Source organism: Oncorhynchus mykiss, chromosome 5 (assembly GCF_057628025.1).
Source record: "Oncorhynchus mykiss isolate SJ-2025 chromosome 5, ASM5762802v1, whole genome shotgun sequence".
Classification (NCBI taxonomy): domain Eukaryota; kingdom Metazoa; phylum Chordata; class Actinopteri; order Salmoniformes; family Salmonidae; genus Oncorhynchus; species Oncorhynchus mykiss.
The window spans coordinates 6,730,674-6,747,461 of NC_143026.1; the positions used below are offsets into that span (position 1 = coordinate 6,730,674).

At 44.1% G+C, this 16,788-nt stretch overlaps 1 protein-coding gene across 1 annotated transcript in view; it reads right to left on the minus strand.

Annotated features, from left to right (window-relative positions):
* LOC110524940 (phospholipid-transporting ATPase IC) overlaps window positions 1-16,788 on the minus strand; it is a 43,187-nt gene that overhangs the window by 8,390 nt on the left and 18,009 nt on the right. The window contains exons 4-18 of the mRNA XM_036976661.2: window positions 15,432-15,545; window positions 14,058-14,156; window positions 13,449-13,510; window positions 12,818-12,890; window positions 12,526-12,596; window positions 11,868-11,950; window positions 10,295-10,453; window positions 10,073-10,161; window positions 8,263-8,453; window positions 7,610-7,818; window positions 6,826-6,869; window positions 6,371-6,527; window positions 5,841-6,029; window positions 5,444-5,556; window positions 4,994-5,158 (exon numbers count right to left, since the gene is read on the minus strand). Of these exons, the coding sequence (XP_036832556.2) occupies window positions 4,994-5,158; window positions 5,444-5,556; window positions 5,841-6,029; window positions 6,371-6,527; window positions 6,826-6,869; window positions 7,610-7,818; window positions 8,263-8,453; window positions 10,073-10,161; window positions 10,295-10,453; window positions 11,868-11,950; window positions 12,526-12,596; window positions 12,818-12,890; window positions 13,449-13,510; window positions 14,058-14,156; window positions 15,432-15,545 (1,818 nt within the window). The remainder of the gene's footprint in view (window positions 1-4,993; window positions 5,159-5,443; window positions 5,557-5,840; window positions 6,030-6,370; window positions 6,528-6,825; window positions 6,870-7,609; window positions 7,819-8,262; window positions 8,454-10,072; window positions 10,162-10,294; window positions 10,454-11,867; window positions 11,951-12,525; window positions 12,597-12,817; window positions 12,891-13,448; window positions 13,511-14,057; window positions 14,157-15,431; window positions 15,546-16,788) is intronic.

A 16,788-nucleotide genomic window follows, 5' to 3' on the forward strand; every position in this document is an offset into this window, starting at 1 on the left:
AATGCCCGATGATTGGCTGAGAGAAATTGATGATAAAATGATGGTGGGGGCTGTTTTGTTAGACTTCAGTGCGACTTCTGACATTATCAAATCAGTCTGCTGCTGGAAAAACATGTGTTATGGCTTTACAGCCCCTGCTATATCGTGGATAAAGAGTTATTTGTCTAACAGAACACAGAGGATTCTTTAATAAAGTCCCCCCTTATCTCAGCTCACTGGCCACCATAGCAGCACCCACTCGTAGCACGAGCTCCAGCAGTTACATCTCACTGGTCACCCCCAAAGCCAATTTCTCCTTTGGTCGCCTTTCTTTCCAGTTCTCTCCTGCCAATGACTGGAAGGAACTGCAAAAATCACTGAAGCTGGAAACACTTATCTCCCTCACTAGCTTTAAGCACCAGCTGTCAGAGCAGCTCACAGATCACTGCACCTGTACATAGCCCATCTGTAAACAGCCCATTCAACTACTTCATACTGTATTTATCTTGCTCCTTTGCACCCCAGTATCTCTACTTGCACATTCAGCTCCTGCACATCTACCATTCCAGTGTTTAATTGTTATATTGTAATAACTTCGCCACCATGGCCTATTTATTGCCTTAACTCCCTTATCTTACCTCATTTGCACTCACTGTATATGGACTTGTTTTCTACTGTATTATTGACTGTATGTTTTGTTTATTCCATGTGTAACTGTGTTGTGGTATGTGTCGAACTGCTTTGCTTCATCTTGGCCAGGTCGCAGTTGCAAATGAGAACTTGTTCTCAACTAGCTTACCTGGTTAAATATATATATATATTTTTTAAATAGAAGCCTCTCATCATAATCCAGGTAGAATCAGGAATTCCCCAGGGTAGCTGTTTAGGACCCTTGCTTTTTACTAACGACATACTACCGGCTTTGAGTAAAGCCAGTGTGTCTATGTATTCGGATGACTCAACACTATACATATCAGCTACTACAGCGACTGAAATGACTGCAACTCTTAACAAAGAGCTACAGTTGGTTTCATAATGGATGGGAAGGAATAAGTTGGTCCTAAATATTTCCAAAACTAAAAGTATTCTATTTGGGATAAATCACTCAGTAAGCCCTAAACCTCAACTACGTCTCGTAATGAATAACGTGGAAATTGAGCAAGTTGAGGTGACTAAACTGCTTGGAGTTACCCTGGATTGTAAACTGTCATGGTCAAAACATATTGATAGAACAGTAGCTAGGATGGGATAAATCTGTTCCTAAAAAGCGCTGCTCTGCCTTCTTAACAACACTATCAACAAGGCAGGTCCTACAGGCCCTAGTTTCTACCTTCTTAACAACACTATCAACAAGGCAGGTCCTACAGGCCCTAGTTTCTACCTTCTTAACAACACTATCAACAAGGCAGGTCCTACAGGCCCTAGTTTCTACCTTCTTAACAACACTATCAACAAGGCAGGTCCTACAGGCCCTAGTTTCTACCTTCTTAACAGCACTATCAACAAGGCAGGTCCTACAGGCCCTAGTTTCTACCTTCTTAACAGCACTATCAACAAGGCAGGTCCTACAGGCCCTAGTTTCTACCTTCTTAACAGCACTATCAACAAGGCAGGTCCTACAGGCCCTAGTTTCTACCTTCTTAACAGCACTATCAACAAGGCAGGTCCTACAGGCCCTAGTTTCTACCTTCTTAACAGCACTATCAACAAGGCAGGTCCTACAGGCCCTAGTTTCTACCTTCTTAACAGCACTATCAACAAGGCAGGTCCTACAGGCCCTAGTTTCTACCTTCTTAACAGCACTATCAACAAGGCAGGTCCTACAGGCCCTAGTTTCTACCTTCATAACAACACTATCAACAAGGCAGGTCCTACAGGCCCTAGTTTCTACCTTCTAACAACACTATCAACAAGGCAGGTCCTACAGGCCCTAGTTTCTACCTTCTTAACAGCACTATCAACAAGGCAGGTCCTACAGGCCCTAGTTTCTACCTTCTTAACACTATCAACAAGGCAGGTCCTACAGGCCCTAGTTTCTACCTTCTTAACAGCACTATCAACAAGGCAGGTCCTACAGGCCCTAGTTTCTACCTTCTTAACAACACTATCAACAAGGCAGGTCCTACAGGCCCTAGTTTCTACCTTCTTAACAGCACTATCAACAAGGCAGGTCCTACAGGCCCTAGTTTCTACCTTCTTAACAACACTATCAACAAGGCAGGTCCTACAGGCCCTAGTTTCTACCTTCTTAACAACACTATCAACAAGGCAGGTCCTACAGGCCCTAGTTTCTACCTTCTTAACAACACTATCAACAAGGCAGGTCCTACAGGCCCTAGTTTTGTCGCACCTTGACTACAGTTCAGTCGTGTGGTCAGGTGCCACAAAAAAGGACTTAGGAAAATTGAAATTGGCTCAGAACAGGGCGGCACGGCTGGCCCTTGGATGTACACAGAGAGCTAACATTAATAATATCCATGTCAATCTCTCCTGGCTCAAAGTGGAAGAGAGACAGACTTCATCACTACTTGTTTTTTGTAAGAGGTGTTGACAAGCGGAATGTACCTAGCTGTCCATTTAAAATACTAGCACACAGCGCGGACACCCACAAGTGGCCATGATTAGGAGTCCCAATAGGGCAGCACACAATTGGCCCAGCGTCGTCCGAGTTTGGCCGGGGTATGCAATCAATGTAAATAACAATTTGTTCTTAACTGACTTAACTGACTAGTTAAATAAAGGTAAAAAATTTTTAAAACAAGACATGCCACAAGAGGTCTCTTCTTCACAGTCCCCAAGTCCAGAACAGACAATAGGAGGCATACAGTACTACATAGAGCCATGACTACATGGAACTCTATTCCACAGTACTACATAGAGCCGTGACTACATGGAACTCTATTCCACAGTACTACATAGAGCCATGACTACATGGAACTATATTCCACAGTACTACATAGAGCCATGACTACATGGAACTCTATTCCACAGTACTACATAGAGCCATGACTACATGGAACTATATTCCACAGTACTACATAGAGCCATGACTACATGGAACTATATTCCACAGTACTACATAGAGCCATGACTACATGGAACTCTATTCCACAGTACTACATAGAGCCATGACTACATGGAACTATATTCCACAGTACTACATAGAGCCATGACTACATGGAACTCTATTCCACAGTACTACATAGAGCCGTGACTACATGGAACTCTATTCCACAGTACTACATAGAGCCATGACTACATGGAACTCTATTCCACAGTACTACATAGAGCCATGACTACATGGAACTCTATTCCACAGTACTACATAGAGCCATGACTACATGGAACTCTATTCCACAGTACTACATAGAGCCATGACTACATGGAACTCTATTCCACAGTACTACATAGAGCCATGACTACATGGAACTCTATTCCACATCAGGTAACTGATGCAGCAGTAGAATCAGATTTAATAAACAGGTAAAAATCCACCTGATGGAACAACGGGGACCGAAGAGACACACACCAAAAGGTACAGACACATGAATATGCACACATTTTGATAGTTGTATTGAACATGTTGTGTTGTGGAGTGGTGGTGGTGTAGGGATGTTATATGATGGACTGTTTGATCTTTAGTTCATTCAGTACAAACATAGTTCACTGTTTTAATCTGTTGTTGTATATGTAATGTGGATGGTTTGGTGTGTTTGGACCCCAGGAAGAGTAGCTGCTGCCTTGGCAGGAACTAATGGGGATCCATAATAAACCCCAGGAAGAGTAGCTGCTGCCTTGGCAGGAACTAATGGGGATCCATAATAAACCCCAGGAAGAGTAGCTGCTGCCTTGGTAGGAACTAATGGGGATCCATAATAAACCCCAGGAAGAGTAGCTGCTGCCTTGGCAGGAACTAATGGGGATCCATAATAAACCCCAGGAAGAGTAGCTGCTGCCTTGGTAGGAACAAATGGGGATCCATAATAAACCCCAGGAAGAGTAGCTGCTGCCTTGGTAAGAACTAATGGGGATCCGTAATAAACCCCAGGAAGAGTAGCTGCTGCCTTGGCAGGAACTAATGGGGATCCATAATATAAACCCAAGGAAGAGTAGCTGCTGCCTTGGCAGGAACTAATGGGGATCCATAATAAACCCCAGGAAGAGTAGCTGCTGCCTTGGTAAGAACTAAATGGGGATCCGTAATAAACCCCAGGAAGAGTAGCTGCTGCCTTGGTAAGAACTAAATGGGGATCCGTAATAAACCCCAGGAAGAGTAGCTGCTGCCTTGGTAAGAACTAAATGGGGATCCGTAATAAACCCCAGGAAGAGTAGCTGCTGCCTTGGTAAGAACTAAATGGGGATCCGTAATAAACCCCAGGAAGAGTAGCTGCTGCCTTGGTAAGAACTAAATGGGGATCCGTAATAAACCCCAGGAAGAGTAGCTGCTGCCTTGGTAAGAACTAAATGGGGATCCGTAATAAACCCCAGGAAGAGTAGCTGCTGCCTTGGTAAGAACTAAATGGGGATCCGTAATAAACCCCAGGAAGAGTAGCTGCTGCCTTGGTAAGAACTAAATGGGGATCCGTAATAAACCCCAGGAAGAGTAGCTGCTGCCTTGGTAAGAACTAAATGGGGATCCGTAATAAACCCCAGGAAGAGTAGCTGCTGCCTTGGTAAGAACTAAATGGGGATCCGTAATAAACCCCAGGAAGAGTAGCTGCTGCCTTGGTAAGAACTAAATGGGGATCCGTAATAAACCCCAGGAAGAGTAGCTGCTACCTTGGTAACAACTAAAGGGGGATCCATAATAAACCCAAATACAAACTATTCCCCAGGTCAGTGCTGTAAATGAGAATGTGTTCAGGCAACTTACCTGGTAAAATAACAGTTAAAAAAAAAAAACAGTTTACGTAAAGACCGAGGCATCTTGTATCTTAACGATCCTGACCAAAATGCCAGCCCTCTACATTGTAGAAGTGACTTGATTGATTGAAGTATTTGGAGTGTGTCCTACCATGAGGTTGTTCTCAATCTGTTCATACACTCGATCTAGAGCAGCCTCCCTGTTGCCCATAGCAACACTGGCATCCTTGTGCTTCTTAGCCCAGGCGTCAAACTCCTGCTTACTGATATCCTTATAACACAAACACAGGGTCCGGAGAGTCTGGTTGGCAAAGATCTACAACGGAAGAGAATGATGCACCAATGAAAAACATGCATCGTCTATTTTTTGAGAAACTATTTGAGCTCAAGTTTAATTTGTTACGTGACCACAATGAGTTCAGAGTTCATGAGTTCAGAGTTCAACAACACGTCAAACTAAGGCCACTGCAACTCCACGTAGGCTCAAAGTCGTACAGCAGAGGTCTCAAACTATGACGTCAGAATGTGGCCCCTGGGCAAAAGGAGTTTGGCACACCTGCCATATTAAAAAAACACCCCAGAACAGATATTGTTGACTCACATCCAGAGCAGTCTGGGTCACTTCCTTGTGTCTGGAGTTAGGAGAGAGGCGTTCGTAGATGACCGTGTCTGCTCCTTTACAGTACAAACGAATCCGGCCATCGGGGAACCTCACTGTGTGTGTGAGAGGGGGTGAGTGAGTGAGAGAGAGAGAGAGAGAGAGAGAGAGAAGACAGCACATTAGGGAGATGGTCACAGTGAAAGGGCTAATTTTGCAAAATTTCAGCTTTCCCAAAGTTCCCCAAAAACCGTAACCAGCTGGAGGATTTCATCAGGAATAAAACAGGGAAGGAATTCTCCAACTAGGAATTCCAACAAACCTGGGAACTCCAAAAATATCCAGAGTTTTACAACCCTACATAAGTCCCAGGGATCACAGACTTAAAACAGTCACTCACGGATGATGGACATGCGTTTGCGGTCGCTGTTAAAGTCGAGCAGGGCCAACACCTCGTAGGTCATCTCCTGGTCCATCTCGCTGATGGTGATGGTGTCCTGGGTACGGGACAGGAACACAAAACCGAAGTTCCTGGCAGCCGTCACCAGAGCTCCCTCGTCAGGAGAGGCTGCCTGGTACACCAACTCATCTGAGGATTGAGAACAACAGACTCACATCAACTCTGGGGTCAGAGGTTATGTTACACCTGTATTATAGACTATTCATCAGTATCTGTAGTACACTAAACTAAGACTACCGGTTTGTGTATGTTCCTGTTAAATAAATATTGGGCCGGTTCCCCCAGACACAGATAAAGATCGATCCTGGTCTAAGAAAGATTTTCAATAAATTCTCCATTGAGCATGTTTTTTCCCCCGTTAAGGACCAGGCTTTTTCGGTGTCCGGGATTACCAGCCCATTACGTATAAATCGGTGACGTCTGAACTTTGACCTCTAGCATCACTAGAATGCAGGTTGTCGAATGCTCACCTTCTTTCTGCTCCACCATGACAGTGTGACACAGAGACAGCAACTTGAAGAACTCCAGCGTTTCTTTGTCCTTCTTGGACCGGATGCAGGCTACCAGGGAATGATCAAGGTACTCAAACTTGCTGTCTGCGTACTTGTTCCAGCTGAAATCCACTGGCTGTGAAGTACCGAGGGGAAGAAATGACCATCAAGACGATGCTACAGATACTCGGAAGGCCGGTTTCCTGGACCCAGATTAAACCTAGGTCCTGAACTAACAACACTTCCAAATGGGGAATCTCCATTGAACACGCTTTTTAGTCTGGGACTATGCTTGATCCGAGTCCAGTAAACTGACCCTGAATAGTTTTATTTTAATGTAATCTCTCGCAACAGGTGTTGAAATGTAAAGCATTTTGAATAGCAGAAACAGTCATGTTACACTGTGACAATCGGAATAGGATGGTGAACCTCACCTTTCCACGATTCAGAGTCACTCCCTCGGCAGTGGTGGGGTCGCCTGGCAAAATTAACAAGTATTGGTTCGTTGTTATACTTTGTCGTGTAACACGTCATGACACAGGCATCTTCACAAATGCAGTGGACCAGAACGTCCATCCAAGCCAGGATATAAGTTTAGCATGATACACTGCAGTACCCATAATGCTCTGTACAACCTATCAATTTTTATCTTCCTGAAGATGTTCTGCTCTTCTCCTTATCAATTTTTTATTTTACCTTTATTTAACTAGGCAAGTCAGTTAAGAACACATTCTTATTTTCAATGACGGCCTAGGAACAGTGGGTTAACTGCCTTGTTCAGGGGCAGAACGACAGATTTGTACCTTGTCAGCTCGGGGGTTTGAACTTGCAACCTTCCGGTTACCTGGCCAATACTCTATAACCACCAATCTACCCTGCCGCCCCTACACTCTAACCACTAGGCTACCCTGCCGCCTCTACACTCTAACCACTAGGCTACCCTGCCGCCTCTACACTCTAACCACTAGGCTACCCTGCCGCCTCTACACTCTAACCACTAGGCTACCCTGCCGCCTCTACACTCTAACCACTAGGCTACCCTGCCGCCTCTACACTCTAACCACTAGGCTACCCTGCCGCCTCTACACTCTAACCACTAGGCTACCCTGCCGCCTCTACACTCTAACCACTAGGCTACCCTGCCGCCTCTACACTCTAACCACTACCCTGCCGCCCCATCAATACATGGTGTCAGAAGCGAAAGGACATTTGTCTAACCGAAGGTGCGTCCGGCGATGGTGCACTTCTTGAAGGCCATGATGTTCTGCGTGAGGGTACCGGTCTTGTCTGAGAAGACGTACTCGATCTGACCCAGTTGTTCGTTGAGGGTGGTGGTACGGGCCTTGGCTGGCGTGTCTTTCTCCTGGTAGTACATCTGAAGGTCCCAGTTGATGAACTTCGACTGGCCCAAACGAATCACTTCCACACTGGACAGGAAGTAGAGGAAATAACATCATGACAGTCAGGTTAGGAGACATTAACCAGGTTGACTTTTTTTCCCCATCAGAAACACATTTTCTACATGTTAAAATAGGATAACTAGAAGATTAAAACAGCTGTAATAAAGTCTAATAAAGTCTGTGGAAGTAGAAGGTAGAGATAGCAAATACACACTTCAAGTCTTAGATCAAGAGATTCATTGTTCTACTTCTCCATCAGGTTAGTCTCTGCTAACAGACGAAAACACAGCTGGCCCAGAGGAGAGATTCTGGGTTGCTGACATTAGCCTCGGGTAAACTGACGTCTGTGTGTTAGGATAATTGGAACTTGGATATATGACCATTGCTGATCCTGAAACGACCATCTCTTCTGAGATCGAGGGTAATAGGAGGGTACAAGTGCGAGCTAGCCTGGGTTTTGTGACGACTCACCTGACGTAGAGGGAGATGGGAACCATGGTGTTGAGCACGATGATGTACCCCCAGAAGCTGAGGAAACCTCTGTAAGAAGCAGTCTGGTCCTTACCGTCATACAGATACCAGGCCCTGCTGCCTACCTCCTCGTACCAGAAGGAGTTTCCGATGGCCAGGCCAGCACACACCAGGATCAGGATGACAAAGATCTGGCGGAGGGAAGAAGGGATGAGCTTTTGGATGGAGTTCTTCCACTGTCTCTCTATTCTCACAAGCCATCATCAAGCATGTACAAAGCCTTCAGAGAGAGTATTCACACCCCCTTGACTGACTGCACATTTTTTTTTATTTGTGTTAAAACAGCCCAACTAAAACATTTATTCAATTGAGATTGTGTCTCTGGCCTACATACAATACCCCACATAATGTTGTGGAATTAACAAATTAATAAAACATGTAAAGCTGAAATGTCTTGAGTCAATAAGTATAATGAAGCCCTTTGTTATGGCAAGCATACACACTTCGCTTTACAAGTTACATAACGAGTTGCGTGGACTCACTGTGTGTGCAATAATAAATGTTAAACATGATTTTTGAATGACTGCCTCATCTCTGTAACACACACATAATACAGATAATTGTAAGGTCCCTCAGTCCAGCAGTGAATTTCAAACACAGATTCAACCACAAGGTTTTTCCAATGCCTTGCAAAGGACACCTATTGGTAGATGGGTAAACATAAATAAAGGAGACATTGAATATCCCTCTGAACATGGTGAAGTTATTAATTACACTTTGGATGGTGTATCAATACACACAGTCACTACAAAAATACAGGTACCCTTCCCAACTCAGTTGCCGGAGAGGAAGGAAACCACTCAGGGATTTCACCATGAGGCCAATGGTGCTTTTAAAACAGTTACAGAGTTTAATGGCTGTGATAGGAGAACACAGAGAATGGATCAACAAAATTATAGTTCCTCCACAATAGTAACCTAAATGACAGAGTGAAAAGAAGAAAGCCTGTACAGAAATATTCCAAAACATCTATCCTATTTGCAACAAGGCACTACAGTAATACAGCAATACAAAGTGGTATGTTTGGGGCAAATCCAACGACATCACTGAGTACCACTCTTCTTATCTTCAAGCCTGGTGGTGGCTTGTTATGGGTAAGCTTGTCATCAGCGAGGATTAGGGAGCTTTTTAGGGTCGAAAGAAACGGAATAGAGTTATGTACAGGCAAATTCACCTTCCAGCAGGACAACTACCTAAAACACAAGGCCACCTATACACTGGAGTTGCTTATCAAGAAGAAAGTGAATATTCCTGAGTGGCAGAGTTACAGTTTGGATTTAAATCTACTTGAAAATCTATGGCAAGACCTGAAAATGTATTCTAGCAATGATCAACAACCAACTTGGCAGAGCTTGAAGAACTTTAAAAATGGGTTCATATTGCACAATCCAGGTGTGAAAAGCTCTTAGAGACTCACCAAGAAGACTCACAGCTGTAATCGCTGCCAAAGATGATTCTAACATGTATTGACTTAGGAGGTGTAAATACCTAAGGAAAATTGTATATCTGTATTTAAATTTTCAATATATTTGTAAAAAAAAAAAAAAATCACTTTGTCATTATGGGCTATTGTGTGTAGATGGTTGAGCAATTAAATGAATCCATTTTGAATTCAGGCTGTGGCAACAAAATGTAGAATAAGTCAAGGAGTATGAATGCTTTCTGAAGGCACTGTAGATGGCTGTTATTAAGAGACTTCATTTCATACAGGCTGAAATATTGCGAGGGGGTGATTGAGTGTACCACTTACACTATACACCATGTAGTTCATCAGCTCATCGATTTTAGTCCTCTTGAACCTGGTCTTGCCCCCATTCCTCATGATTTTAGTGTCAGCGCCTACAGCAGAACGGTGAACAAACAGAAGAGTAAAGGGTTTGGATGAGATTAAGTCCAAGGCAGCAATATTTGCAATGTTGCATGACCGTGGTCGTTGGTGTGTGTTCGTTGGTTCCGAAAAGTGTGTTCTTACCTGCGAAGATGACCAGTCCGTGACACTCGTCAGTGTTTCTGATCCTACATCCTCTCAGCATCATATTGTCCAGATCCAGAGGGAATCGGTCTTTCCTCCAATGCATGGTCCCCGTGAACTTATCCAGACGGTTGTTAGGCTCCTCACACACTATCATGGCTGTACGGAGAAACAAGACAACAGTGACAACACACTATCACGGCTGTATGAGGGAACAGTGACCCCACTATCCTGGCTGTATGAGGGAACAGTGACCACACTATCCTGGCTGTATGAGGGAACAAGGGAACAGTGGCCACACTATCCTGGCTGTATGAGGGAACAAGGGAACAGTGACCCCACTATCCTGGCTGTATGAGGGAACAGTGACCCCACTATCCTGGCTGTATGAGGGAACAGTGACAACACTATCCTGGCTGTATGAGGGAACAAGGGAAGTGACCACACTATCCTGGCTGTATTAGGGAACAAGGGAAGTGACCACACTATCCTGGCTGTATGAGGGAACAGTGACCCCACTATCCTGGCTGTATGAGGGAACAGTGACCACACTATCCTGGCTGTATGAGGGAACAGTGACCACACTATCCTGGCTGTATGAGGGAACAGTGACCCCACTATCCTGGCTGTATGAGGGAACAGTTACCCCACTATCCTGGCTGTATGAGGGAACAGTGACCCCACTATCCTGGCTGTATGAGGGAACAGTGACCACACTATCCTGGCTGTATGAGGGAACAGTGACCACACTATCCTGGCTGTATGAGGGAACAGTGACCCCACTATCCTGGCTGTATGAGGGAACAGTGACCCCACTATCCTGGCTGTATGAGGGAACAGTGACCCCACTATCCTGGCTGTATGAGGGAACAGTGACCCCACTATCCTGGCTGTATGAGGGAACAGTGACCCCACTATCCTGGCTGTATGAGGGAACAGTGACCCCACTATCCTGGCTGTATGAGGGAACAGTGACCCCACTATCCTGGCTGTATGAGGGAACAGTGACCCCACTATCCTGGCTGTATGAGGGAACAGTGACCACACTATCCTGGCTGTATGAGGGAACAGTGACCACACTATCCTGGCTGTATGAGGGAACAGTGACCCCACTATCCTGGCTGTATGAGGGAACAGTGACCCCACTATCCTGGCTGTATGAGGGAACAGTGACCCCACTATCCTGGCTGTATGAGGGAACAGTGACCACACTATCCTGGGCGGAACAGTATCAGAACTTGTTATGATGAGGTGTTGCAAGTCCTTTCTACTCATTCTATTTCTATGGCTCACACCATCATAGCTGGGGGCGGGGGGGGGGAGAGAAACCGTGACCAGGCAGAGTCTAGCTAGCTGCACAGCTAGACAGGATATATTTGACAAACAATAACTGCCATCCTGGGTGCCCCATAGTTTACAACTGCAAATACACCTGGAAGACACTAAAAGAGAAAAGTGGACCCACTTTCTCTCCCACTCTCAGGATTCCCCCCCTCTCATCTGTACACTCTCTAAAATAATATTGTGATACTCTACATGTGTTTTCTCTAGTTACAGCACAGCAGTATGTTACCGTCAAACTGTGCCAGCTGGCCCTCCTCCTGCAGTCTCTCGTCTGTTACTTTCAGACCCATCTTGAACTTCAGGTTGGTTTCCCTGAAAATCAACAAACGTACTTTCATTTTACTTCTACAGTATGCCGGGAACATCTATCTTAGTCCCAGATCTGGTCTCTCTTATTTGGGCATGCTAGCACAAACAGACTGGCACTCAGGCTAGGGAGCATCTGTACATTTAAAGAAACTAAACCATGTTAGCCTTTTGATAGTATTGTTTGATTAACGAAAAAGGTTATCGATCTAAAAATCAACAGGCTTAAAACAGACTGACTACAACAAGTCTCAGCAAAACCTTTTTTAGTCCAACTTCAGCTCTTATTAAAATGTTTACGTTTACACAAAGGCACGTCCTGTTAATGTCATTTCTCCTGTTATCAAGGAACAGTTGTTGACAACCCCATTATGAAATGTCAGATTACACAACAAGGTTTGAAGACCTGGACCGTGTCCCAAATGGCAACATATTCCCTATATAGTGCACTACTTTTGACCAGGGCCAATAGGGCTCAAAGTGCACTACTTTTGACTAGGGCACATAGAATATATAAGAAATAGGATGCCATTTTGGGACAGGAAGGCCAATACATTTACTTGTATTAGAGAACATCTTACCCATCGAGCTCGGCAGTTTCCACGTAACAAAGACTGTTGGGGTTTGAACTGGACAACAACAGAATGTCGGCCTAAAAAAAAACACACAAAAAAACTAAATGATGAAATAATTTTTTGGAACTGAATTATAAAATGGCTGGTTGGTTTCAATTAAATCAAATGAATAATGCATTATGAAATATAAATTCAGAACCTTCAAAATTGTTTGAAAGTATATATATATATATATATATATTTTTTTTTTTTAATTTTAAAAAGGAACCCGAGTCGCAGAACAAATAAATGACATTACCGGGATGTGATCATTTTTCTTCAAACGAACCACATCACCGACATGGATGTTCATCCACTTCGACTCTTGAAACCTGGGTTTGGAAAAAGTTTCAGTCATTTTTACCCCCCCCCATTCTTTGTCATGTTCAAAACATGAAGTTCCTCTTGTTGATGCATAGCACAGACAATACAATAAACAATGTAAGATATAACAAAAGGTACACTGTTGCACTACGGAGATCCAGAACACAATACTGTTCTAGTTTCTATGTTCACGCCATAGACTTAGATAGACGACTCCTCTTTGCATCTGTCCCATTATGGTTTCAGAGCTTCTTCTTTTACTACTTCTATGAGTTGGTAAACAAACAGAAAGGGTGCATACTGCCACCTGGAGGCTGTTGTTTGAACAGGTATAAAGCCAAGGATGGCGATTTACTGCCACCTGCAGTTATAGAATGTTGGCGGCATAAGTATAATTCATTGGCTGATCCCTCCTGATGACCTGGATGGAATCATGTGATCCTTCCTTAACCTATAGAAAGTCCCACCCAGTCGACTACTTCAAAATGGTGAAAGCCCTCAATGGCACTGCAGGGTCAATTCCAAGTACATATCTATCCATGTCTATGGTTCATCGTCCTCATTACCTGCCATCCAGGAGGACATCACACTTCCTGTTGTTGATCTCCTTGTCCATCCTGTGGCGGGCCTATTAGACGGGGAGAGAAAACACCAGCCAGGGTTCAGAATTACACTAATGGACCACAGTCAGCTCTTCACAACAAAATGTAGTGTACTGCACATGACAATGGGGTGGGGGTGGGGGGGGGGGAGAGATATACATAAATAAAAAGAGGACTTTTTCTTAGTTGCAGGTGGTCCGCAAATTATATAAAAATATATTTTCTCAAAAAATAATAAGTTGGGACAATAATGGAGGTTATAAACAATTGTAAATTAAATTTATACAATGAAAAGTGTTGAACTAAAATCCACCTGTAATGAAAGACCTTTAATCTGTTTACATTCACTGAGAACATCGATTCTGAAATTTGACCTCTAAAATATTTAATGTTAAAGAATTCCGCGACTCCGCGAAAGCTGGTCCTCAAGAGGTTTTGACGTTGATTTGGTGGTCCCCGGAAAAGGAAAATGTCGGGAACTACTGATCTATAGGACATCACGTTTCGGCGCCAAGACTTTGGGAGAAGAGTGAAGAATTGATGTAGCCAGCGAGAAGTGGATGAGTCACGCACCAGATCGTCCACTAGGTCTTTGATGGCTGTGATTCCCAGCACCAGAACTAAAGGCACTAAGGTCGTGTACCAAGGCAACGTGGTGATCTCAGGAATAATCTGGTGAGAGAGGAATAATCACAAGAGTGTATTATTAATATCAGAGTCTGTTACTTTAACATTCAATCAAACATGTTCAAAGGATTCGTCTTTCCCCTCGCTTTCTACGGGAACCCAAAGGAGTCATACCTAGAGTGTATTATTAATATCAGAGTCTGTTACTTTAACATTCAATCTAATGTCTAATCCAATCTGGTGATCCCAAGAAAAATAATAATAATAATAATAATATATTAAAAGGAAATAAAAACATTGTTACAAATTAATATCACAGAAACTATCACTTCATCATTCAATCAAACATGTTCAGAGGATTCAAGGCAGCCGTGATCACAGTAATAATCTGATGATGAGGGAAGAAAGGAAAGTGCAACCATTTCTAGCCTATTGTTCCATCCTGACCTGTGAACCCGGTGCCAGGATGAAGTGACTAAGGGGCCAGTTGAAATCGGTGTGTGGGGGGGGGGGGGGGGGGGGGGGGGGACTACGGGAACCCAAAGGAGTCATACCTGACCGCCTTAGTGGCTTTGCATTCCCTCCCAACACACACAGAGACCGCTCTGTCCACTGTGCTAACACAGCGCAGATACAGATTATTTGTGTGCCAACCTGTCACTCAATTATTTGTATTTTTTTATATACAGACATAAAAGTAAAACTATGGGGGTGAAAGTTTGAACTGAGGGGGGGGGGGGGGGGGGGCTAAACACAATTTAACCCCCCCCCCCCCTTCTGCTGTCCAATAACGCTTCATCACTCACTGCTCAGGCCAGGGCCATTATATGTTATATAATGATGTGTCAGTATTTACATCGCATTTTACATTTATGTAAATTCATTTAAACTGCTCGCAATAAAACAAGCCAATCGCAATCCTTCCATCCATCCATAGTGTAGTATAAGTTGGGATGTCTCACAGAAGACTCTTTGCGGTTAGTGGAACCCCACCGTCTACCGCTGAAGGTGCTTGTAAATCAGTAATCAGTAAGTATGTAGCACAGGGTGTAGCACAGGGTGTAGCACAGGGTGTAGCACAGGGTGTAGCACAGGGTGTAGCACAGGGTGTAGCACAGGGTGTAGCACAGGGTGTAGCACAGGGTGTAACACAGGGTGTAGCACAGGGTGTAACACAGGGTGTAGCACAGGGTGTAGCACAGGGTGTAGCACAGGGTGTAGCACAGGGTGTAGCACAGGGTGTAGCACAGGGTGTAGCACAGCGGTGTAACACAGGTTGTAACACAGGGTGTAACACAGCGGTGTCTTCAGCAGACTGACCTGTAGGATGAGCAGGGCCAGGAAGTAAAGGTTGGCAACTCGTTTGAACTGCTCGAACAGATTCAGTGGGATGAACGTCAAGGCGTTATATTTGTACGTCTTGATTCCATTCCCCTACAAAACAATACAAGGAGGACAAGTACACAAACATGGTCAAAAACAAGGCAACAGTAAACATGACACACACCACCCCCCCCCCCCCCCCCCCCCTCCAAGAATGATGCAGCGCCTCCCTGCCCCCGTTCAACCCGCCCCCCTCTCGGGCCAATTGAGATATCACATGACTAACAAACAACAGTTATCATGTATGAACGCAGGTTATCCATTATATTGACCAAACACTCGAGTGGCCACTCGAACAATGAAAACAAAATATATATTTAAAAAATGGAAGGCAGTTGGTGTCTTAAACTAATCCACTCCATGTCTGTGTCAAATGGCCTGACCTGACATTTGGCAATGACAAGGAAGGGCAAAGAGTGTTACTCGACACACTCAGAGTCTCTCTGTCTCTCTCCTTCCCAACACCTTCTCAGTCAAACTAAATGGAGCTTTCAGTGCTGCTGGTAGGCCGAGGATCATTTACATAAACAAACTGCAGCCACAGTATTGAGAGGAGGAGGCAAATGATATACATTTACAGATATCACATGACTAACAAACAACAGTTATCATGTATGAACGCAGGTTATCCATTATATTGACCAAACACTCGAGTGGCCACTCGAACAATGAAAACAAAATATATATTTAAAAAATGGAAGGCAGTTGGTGTCTTAAACTAATCCACTCCATGTCTGTGTCAAATGGCCTGACCTGACATTTGGCAATGACAAGGAAGGGCAAAGAGTGTTACTCGACACACTCAGAGTCTCTCTGTCTCTCTCCTTCCCAACACCTTCTCAGTCAAACTAAATGGAGCTTTCAGTGCTGCTGGTAGGCCGAGGATCATTTACATAAACAAACTGCAGCCACAGTATTGAGAGGAGGAGGCAAATGATCCGACAAAAACAAAATGTGTGTCCACTCCAGTCCCAATTGGCATACCATTCCCTATATAGTGCCCTACTTTTGACCAGGGCCCATAAGTAGTTTAGTGTTTCTAGGGGAATAGGGTGCCATTTTGGATGTAACCCTGCATCTACAACACCTAAGTAATGGGTTGGGGAGTAGGACTCTAAGACGTTTCGTCTGGACTATTTCATTGGAGTTAACATGGTTCTAAAGTAATTGTCAGTGACCTTAAGAGTATAGTCTTTAACCAAGGGTACGAAAATAAAACATTAGCCAGGCTAAGTACCATTAAAAGGATACAGTTGATGATATAGAGTACAGTATATACGTATGCATATGAGAT